General features: G+C 46.8%; 1 protein-coding gene across 1 annotated transcript; it reads right to left on the bottom strand.

Moving 5' to 3' along the window:
• Window positions 1-382: 382 nt before the first annotated feature.
• On the bottom strand, window positions 383-9,043 carry LOC118076433 (glutathione S-transferase theta-1). Its single transcript, XM_035099192.3, has 5 exons — window positions 8,862-9,043; window positions 7,111-7,198; window positions 4,567-4,717; window positions 4,126-4,302; window positions 383-635 (listed from the first exon to the last, which is right to left on the bottom strand). Exons 1-5 carry the CDS (start codon window positions 8,971-8,973, stop codon window positions 435-437), a joined length of 729 nt encoding a protein of 242 aa, XP_034955083.1. The 5' UTR covers window positions 8,974-9,043; the 3' UTR covers window positions 383-434.
• Between the last annotated feature and the right edge of the window lie 293 nt (window positions 9,044-9,336).

Here is a 9,336-nt window from a genome sequence, read left to right as displayed (position 1 = left end):
AACGGAAACCGCGGCGGTTTTAGAGAGTGTTTTTTCGACTTGCGGATTTTTAGATGGGGTTGCTTCGACTTACGAATTTTTCCGTTTCCCATGCATTCCTATGGGAAATCGCGTTTCCAATGGCGCTTTTGGACTCACGAATTTTTCGACCTACGAAGGTGCCTTCGGAACGGATTAAGTTCGTAAGTCGAGGCACCACTGTATTACTGTATTATCACCACTTTGATACTTCGTTTACATTGTCTACACCCTCTGCTTTACGGCCTGAATTCTTCTCCTGGTGACCAGCCCTGAGCCCCAGAGATGACAATAAGGAGAAGTGGCACGGGGGGTGGAGGGTGGGAGTGTTGCTGCTCCAATTATATTTGAAGAGACCAAAACGTTTTGGTTGGTTCTGGCGCTTTATTGAGAGGGACTCTGCCCCCCAATTGGGTTCACTTCAGATACTTCAGCAAGTGCTGCTTGATTTGTTCCCTCATTTCAGGAGGGAGTTGATCCTCCGTCACATCCTTGGCTTTGCGAATATCCTCGTGGGCCTCGGCAAAGAGATCCTTCCCCACGGCTTCTTCCACTCTGGAGCGCCAGGAGGCCAGCTTGGGTCTACCTTCAAAGACATCATAGCCGGCGCTTACAGGCTGCAAAGAGAAGGAGAGTGAGCGGGTGCTGATTTGGCGCGGATGCAGCCCCATCACCTGCCCAAGAGGGCTGCCACCATTCAATGCCGGGAGTCTAAAGAGCGATAAAGGGGCAGAGAGAATTATCAAGGGGAAGAATGATCAAGGATTTGCTTGTACGCGTGGAAATAAAATGCCGTCAGTCTCGTCAGCCAATCAATGCTCTGGATTCCTCAAGGACCGCCTCTTTTCCATATGACCCTACCTGGACCCTGAGATCATCTTCTGAGGCCCTCCTTTGTGTGCCGCCTCCTTGAGAGGTCCGGAGGGTGGCAACATGAGAACGGGCTTCTCTGCAGTGGCTCCCTGTCTGTGGAATGCTCTCCCCAGGGAGAACACTTCATTATATACCTTTAGGCGCCAGGCAAAAATGTTCCTTTTTAACCAGGCCTTCGCTTGACCTGATTGACATCCTATGCCCTTTTCAAATGTTTTTTTTGTGTGTGTGTGTTGGGACTATTGGGTTGTTGTTTTTATTTTTATTATGTATTTTGTGGTTTTATATCTTGACTGTATTCGGTGAACTGCCCTGAGACCCCCGGGCATAGGGCGGTATATAAATTCAATAAATAATAATAATAATTCCGCCCATGCAGAAACAGATAAGGTAAAAATCATGACCGAAGTCTTCACAGTCTGTGAGGAGCCCGGCTCCCCAGATTTTTATCCTTAGAGCAGAATGCTTAGAGGAACCATCAGTGGAAAATGCAATTATCTGTATGGTCCATTTTTACAAACACCACTTAGAAAAGATAATGAGTATGTGTTATACAAACAAACAATAGTTATTTTGGAAAGCCTGCCTGGCTAGCATTACTAACAACTGGATTGCTAATTGATTTCTACTTCCTGCTATATGCCTTTGAAGTAAAGTGTGATGTTGACACTTTAAAAATAAAAAATAAAAAAAGACTTGGGATTCAGGATTAAGAGGCTGAAAATAACTCCTGGGAGCCCTGAGTTGCTTAGCTGGAAAGAAAGAATCTGGGAGAAGAACGAACTTGCAAACGTGCTACGCTGTTTCTTTTTAAGCAAGGCCAGGAGAAATGTTCCCAAGCTTTCATTTGTTTGGCAAGAAGAGACACCATATGCCTGCATTGTTTTTCTGTCGGGGGTAGGTGGGAGGGAATCAGGTGTCTGAGCTTATTCTGCATGCATTTTGAGAAAAGCTATCTTGGCCAAAAAAAAAAAAAAAAAACCCTAAGATCATGGCCACTGGTCCCATCACCTCCTGGCGAATAGAAGGGGAGGAAATGGAGGCAGTGAGAGATTTTACTTTCTTCGGTTCCATGATCACTGCAGATGGTGACAGGAGTCACAAAACTGCTTCTTGGAAGAAAAGCAATGACAACCCTAGACAGCATCTTAAAAAGCAGACACATCACCTTGCCGACAAAGGTCCGTATAGTTAAAGCTATGGTTTTCCCAGTAGTGATGTATGGAAGTGAGAGCTGGACCATAAAGAAGGCCGATCGCCGAAGAATTGATGCTTTTGAATTATGGTGCTGGAGGAGACTCTTGAGAGTCCCACGGACTGCAAGAAGATCAAACCTATCCATTCTGAAGGAAATCAACCCTGAGTGCTCACTGGAAGGACAGATCCTGAAGCTGAGGCTCCAATACTTTGGCCACCTCCTGAGAAGAGAAGACTCCCTGGAAAAGACCCTGATGTTGGGAAAGATGGAGGGCACTAGGAGAAGGGGACGGCAGAGGACGAGATGGTTGGACAGTGTTCTCGAAGCTACCAACATGAGTTTGACCAAACTGCAGGAGGCAGTGCAAGACAGGAGCGCCTGGCGTGCTATGGTCTATGGGGTCACGAAGAGTCGGACACGACTAAACGACTAAACAACAACAACATCTTTGCCAAATGCACAGGGAAATCTGCCCCACAGTTATCATCACCATACCCATTAACCGTCCCAATTTGAGTGGGACATCCCGGCTTCTGATTAGAGATCTTGGAATGTCCCTTTTTCGTCTTGTGCTGTGGCACAAATCAGCTGGCTCATGCCAGAGCGCTTGATGAAAATACGATGGCTTTTTGCTCTCATGCTAGTCATTTGGCCCGTGCAAGAATCATAGAATCATAGAGTTGGAAGAGACCACAAGGGCCATCCAGTCCAACCCCCTGCCAAGCAGGAAACACCATCAAAGCATTCTTGACATATGTCTGTCAAACCTCTGCTTAAAGACCTCCAAAGAAGGAGACGCCACCACACTTCTTAGCAGCAAATTCCACTGTCGAACAGCTCTTACTGTCAGGAAGTTCTTCCTAATGTTAAGAGCACCAGACAAAACTCTTGCATGAGTCAGCTGGTTCCAGCGAGAGCTCAGCACCAAAAAAATGAGCGTCTCAGTTTTGATCAGCGAGATGCTGAAGGATATACATCATGAGTGGGGTAGCACCTCTGTGGCACCCAGCCCCTGCTTCTGGCCAGCCACTGTGGGAAAACCTTAATTAGACTAGCCTTTGGCATGACCCAACAGCCAGGCTCTCCTCACCTCCAGAGGACCCCAGTTCTAGTGTTCCAAAAGAGAGAAAATCTTCCGCTTCTCTCTTCCCACACTTCCTGTTCTGGAGTGTGACTGGATTGGTGGTGGGATTGAGTAGAGGAGGGAATGTGGGAGTGAGAGGGAGGGGAGGGTCTACTGGGATGCTGGGGAAGAAATAGGTGGGTCTAGGGGCCACCCAGGCAGAGTCTCAGTTGGGGTCTCTGAGGTTAGGAAACAAGAGACCTGTTATTTCAAGGTTTCTGAGCGAAACAGTCCATGAACTGCATTCACCAAGATGTTGGTTGTTCATTCTCTCCAGAATAAATGTTAAATCCCCATCTGTCTCTCTTGCAGTTTATATTTTGAGGCTCTAAACCAGGCATCCCCAAACTTCGGCCCTCCAGATGTTTTGGACTACAGTTCCCATCTTCCCCGACCACTGGTCCTGTTAACTAAGGATCATGGGAGTTGTAGGCCAAAACATCTGGAGGGCCGCAGTTTGGGGGTGCCTGCCCTAAACACCTGCCACAAAGCAAAATATTCACAGCAAGGCTGTGTCAACAGACCTAATTTTGTACACCTCTGTCGTGACTGGCATTGTCTTGCTCCTAAACTAAAAAGAGGGGTGTGTGTGTGTGTGGGAGAGAGAGAGAGAGAGAGAGAGAGAGAGAGAGAGAGAGAGAGAGAGAGAGAGAGGCAGGCAGGCAGGCAGGCAGGCAGGCAGGCAGCAGGGGGAGGGGGAGAGGAGAGAAAGAAAGAGGGAAGGAGAAAGATGCTTCAGCCACCTGGTCGCCTGGGCTGCCACTTTGCAGCTCTGACCTCTCCTTTTTGAGATGTGGTGATCCCACCTGGCTCTGGCTAGTAGCAGGAAGTGACGAGGTGCCTCAGCCTCGCCAGGAGCCAAAGGCCATTTCCTCCCAGAGGCCCCTGGACCTCATCATCTCCCATCACTCACCTGCATGATTTCTACAATGGCCACCAAGTCTGCCAAGGAGATTTCTGTGCCAGCAATGAAGGGCTTGTCCTGGAGGAACTTCTCCTCAAACAGCTTCAGGGTCTCTTTCAGACTCTCGAGGGCTTCTTCAAGCTTTTCGGAAGGGGCAGGATGTCCCAGGAAGAGAGGCAGCAAAGCCTATGCAGAGAAGGGGGCAAGGGGGAATTGACACCCGAGACGTTCTAGGTATTATGGCTCTTCACCTCTTATCGCCGTGTGAGAGGAAGGAAGGAAAAATGATGGCAGCTGCCAGCATTTCATCTCTCGTGGGCGGGCAGGGTCTCCCTAACAGATATACATTCACAGGCCACAAAACTAAGCCCAGCCCCTGACCCCTTGTTGCAGCAGAGACTTCTCCTCTGTAAACTGTCAGCTGGGCCAAGAGGCAGCTCCGGCCCTTACCTTTGCCAGGTACACTTTGGTGCCATACATTCGCGTGGTCGTGTGTTGCCAAGACAGATATTCGTCCACGCGGGCTCGCTTCTGCAGGTCCGAGGGGTACCAGTGGTCAGGGGTCTTGAATTTCCTTGCTAGGTACAAGAGGATGGCAATGCTATTTGGGTAAAAAAAAGGAGAGAGATAATAATAATAATAATAATAATAATAATAATAATAATAATAATATATTATTTATACCCCACCCATCTGGCTGGGTTTCCCCAGCCATTCTGGGCGGCTTCCAACAGAAAAATAAAACACAGTAATCTATTAAACATTAAAAGCCTCTCTGAACAGGGCTGCCTTCAGATGTCTTCTAAAAGTCTGGTAGTTGTTTTCCTCTTTGACATCTGTTGGGAGGGCGTTCCACAGGGCGGGCGCCACCACCGAGAAGGCCCTCTGCCTAGTTCCCTGCAACTTGGCTTCTCGCAACGAGGGAACCGCCAGAAGGCCCTCAGAGCAGCAGGCAACAATGGTGAATAACAACGGATGCAGCCGGATGCAAACAAGTTGGGGCGTTTTTCTTCTTCTTCTTCTAATTACACATAGATGCTTATAGGACTGGCAGTGACTGACCAGGAACAAGGCCTTGTGGTCATAGGGAAGAGCTTGATGAAGACGTGCTTCGTAGTAGCGCCTGCCCTGTGGAACACCCTCCTGTGAGATGTCAAACAGATAAACAACTATTTGACTTAGTCTTAGAAGACATCTGAAGGCAGCCCTTCAGGGAAGTTTTTTTATTGTACAATCATATCTAGGAAGTCGAAAAGAATCCATTCCGCAAGTCTGTTTGACTTCTGAAACATTTGGAAACCAAGGCGCGGCTTCCTATTGGTTTCCAATTGCGCAGGTGTGCTGGAAACAATAGCGGAAGCCATGCTGGACATTCAGCTTCCAAAAAAAGTTCGAAAACCAGAACACTTACTTTCGGTTTTCAATCGTCCGGGAGCCGGAACGTTTGTCTCCCAAGGCGTTTGGGGGCCGAGGTACGATCGTAATGGTTTATCGTGTTTTAATATTTTGTTGGGACCTGGGGCAACCCAGTCAGATGGGCAGCATATAAGTAGTAGTAGTAGTAGTAATAATAATAATAATAATAATAATAATAAATTTAGACACTGTCCCGAGAGGTGGAACAGGGAAGAGATGAAGAAGAAACCACTGTTTCACCAGTGGGAGGGGTGAAACAGGGAAGAGTTGTGATCCAAAAGCCCTTTAAAAAGGGGGAAAATAAAAAGGTTGCCACCCCAGTGAGAGAGGGGGGGAAGAAAGTACGAGGGGGGCAGAAGGAGAATGAGATTGGAAATAAAGTGTTGGGAATACATCAGGGGGGGGGAAGGGTTCAGCAAAATTTAGATTGGGACAGAGCAGGAGTGGGGTGAGAGGGAATTGTGAAAAAATTTATTGGTTGATAAAATTTGGTTTGAACTCGGAAAGTATTAAGGAGCTGGCTGAAATCTCTGGAGACACTGATTCCAAGGAAAGGTGGCAGATTTAGGTTTGTGGGTAGGAATAAAAAGGGGGTAAAAGAATTTGAGAATTAAGTTAGAATATTTTTGGGTAAAAAGGGTAGAGAATATTGGGTAATAAAGGTAAAGAATAGTATGAAGGGTCAATGGTTTAAAAGAAGTTAAAATTTGGAAAAAAAGAATGTAATTTTAGAGTTGGAAACTGCAATAATTAGTGAATTACAAAGAACTCAAGAAGGGGGAATGAGGAAGTCCGAAATTTTTTAGATTTGGAATTGAAAAAATATGACTATGCCTTTTTTATATTATTATTATTATTATTATTATTATTATTATTATTATTATTATTATTATCTTATCTTTTTTTACTGGTTTTTTATAGCTAAGATTGCTAGGATGTATTTTTATGATGCTTAGTTAAGATTTGGGAAATGTTATGAGTTAATTATAAAAGAATGGTAAGAAGGATAAGTGAAGAACATTGAAGAAATGAGATGTGATGATATTGCTTATACTTTTGTATTTTTTCCCCCTAAAGCTTTTGTCTTTTCTTTTTTGTTTTTTTTCTTTCTTTTTTCTTTATGTAAAATCCAATAATTTTTTTTTAAAAAAAAATTAGACACTGTCCCAGTGTGCAGCAGCTGTCAGAAAAGGAAATTCCACATTAGCGATCATTAGGAAAGGAATTGAGAATAAACCTGCTGGTATTATAACGCTGTTATACAAATCTGTGGTGCGACCACTTCTGGAATATTGTGGATAATTCTGGTTCAAAAAGGGTTCTGTTGAATTACAAAAAGTCCAGGAAAAAAGGCAACCAAAATTATCAAGGGGGTGGAGTGAATTCCCTGTGAGGAAAGGTTGCAACATAAACTTAGTTAAGGCCTTGAAAATGAAAACACAAAACCCCAAAGGGAGGAAAGCAGAGATTTATGGGTTTCCAACCGGCTCTGGTACACAGTGAAGTTGCAGGGGGCCTGTGTGGTGACTCCCCAACACAAACACAGACACACCAAGCAACGGTGCTGTGGATACTTACCTCTCTGCCAAGGTGAAGTCGCCATCCTTCAAGGCAGGCACTTTCCCCAGCAGATTCACCTTGCCAAACTCCTCCGTCCTGTTTTGCCCTGGAGAGATGGACAAAAGGAATCAAGAGGCAGCTATTCACTCATGAGAACCATGACGCAGGACCCGGACTTGACCCACCCTAGGTGGGGGGTGCTGGTCACCCCCACCTGACCCCTCCCCCCACTCATGCTCCCTCTTACCTCTTTACCGGATTGCTTTGGTTGGGAGGTGGGGGGGGGGCAGCTGGGCAAGGGCTGTGTGCTTGTCAGCCATTCTCCCAAGTAGTAGGTAATAAATCTTTTTCACAAAAGATGTAGAATCGGAACACTGCAGAGAACAAGCCAATTGCTCGGGAGTGGATGGAAGCAGGTGGGCATTTGCCCCAAGCATGCCTGGGGGTGGGGGGTGGGTGGGCAGGCACTGATACACAAGCCCGCCTTGCATCAATACCAAAGGTCAGCAAAGAGTGAATTCTTCTGCGTCTGGCCAGCTCCGGCTTTGCACTGATTGGTCAAAAGCTAGGGAGAAATGAGCCGTGCCCTGGCAGACACTGGCACAAGCCAGGGGTCTTTTTGCAAAGCTCGCCCCGCCTCCTCGCGATCCAGTTAATCATTCCACAACAGCAGGCACCCCCAAACTCAGCCCTCCAGATGTTTTGGGACTACAATTCCCATCATCCCTAGCTAACAGGACCAGTGGTCAGGGATGATTGGAATTGTAGTCCCAAAACATCTGGAGGGCCGAGTTTGGGGATGCCTGCACAACAGTCACCGTTCTTTCCTGGTTGCCACGAATATGAAATTCGCGGCTGCTTTTATTAGGAAACAATCGATTCTTACCCGCCCTTTACCAAGAGGCCCCAACGACCTGAAAGCAAAACTATTAGAAAGAGCGAAAGCCTATTTTAAATGTTAGGAAATAAGACCTCTTCGGCGGTATCCTCAAGTTGCGAGGGAACCCAAAGCTCCAAATGAGATCCCTTAACCCGGGCATAGGCAACCATGGCCCTCCAGATGTTTTCGGACTACAATTCCCATCATCCCTGATCACTGGTCCTGTTAGCTAGGGATCATGGGAGTTGTAGTCCCAAAACATCTGGAGGGCCAAGGTTGCCTATGCCTGCCTTAACCCTTCCAAGGTCTGCAAAGCCATTCAGACGGCCTGAGTCAAGGAGAGTCAACAGGCAACTTGAGAGTGACCCTCTTTCTCCCCCCACCTAAATTTTATTAATTTTACAAACAAAAAATACAAATAAACACACATCAATAAAGTCATGCTATATGTGGAGATTCTCTGAATCTTATGACTTCCCCCATCCCATCCATGGAGTCTTTATTTTAAGCATCTACAACTGCATATTAGTCTGTACTCGTTTTTATATTGAACCATATTATCCATGTTTTTTACACGACAAGAGCTTGTTTCCATCTGCTTACAGTGGTCTCCTAGATAACTTATCATTTCCCCCCATGCTATTATAAAAGTTTTTGTCCTCTTGGTTTCTGAGTTTTCCAGTCGGCTTTGCTATCTCTGCATAGTCCAACTTGGTTTGCCATTTGAGAGTGACCCCTCTTTCAATCCATCCTTGTCTGAGTCAAACAGGGTGCTCAAGCCAGCCCCCCACCCATCAAATAAGCCCCCACCCCACCCAGCCCCTGCAACTCAAGACTCTGCACCCTGGATCTTGTGACTAACTCCCTCTGCCCCACCCACCAGTCTCACCTTGGATGAGAGCCACATGCTTGAACTCAAAGGGGATGTTGTTTTTCTTAGCAAAGATAAAGACAGACCGGCAGGGTTGGGAGACGAGGTCGAGGTAAAGCTCCACCACCATCCTAGCAGTAGCAGCAGCGACAACAACCAGAGCAGGGAATCGGCTGGCAAGAGGAGGAGAGAGCAAACAGTGCTTTCCCGCTCCTGGGAGATCTGGGCTCGGCTGCTGGGCCTCTTGTACCTTGGCCAGACCAACTCGTCAGCAGCTGCTGTTCCTCTGAGCCAATTGGAAGAGGCCTTGATCCTTGGCCTACTTCCTTCCCACCCATCCACGCCCCAAGCAGTGAGGATTGCCAAGGACTATGTCAAGCCTGTTTTGCCAGAGAAGAAAGAGGGGAGAGGTTCACAGGAGGGACCCAGAGGGGACTGGATAGCAGTCAAACAAGGTTTGAGAGATGAAAAAAGTGCCACCTTCAAGGCACCT

Source organism: Zootoca vivipara, chromosome 16 (assembly GCF_965207765.1).
Source record: "Zootoca vivipara chromosome 16, rZooViv2.hap1.1, whole genome shotgun sequence".
NCBI lineage: Eukaryota > Metazoa > Chordata > Lepidosauria > Squamata > Lacertidae > Zootoca > Zootoca vivipara.
Note: the sequence above shows the minus strand (reverse complement) of the source record. Positions and strands in the feature narration are given on the sequence as shown.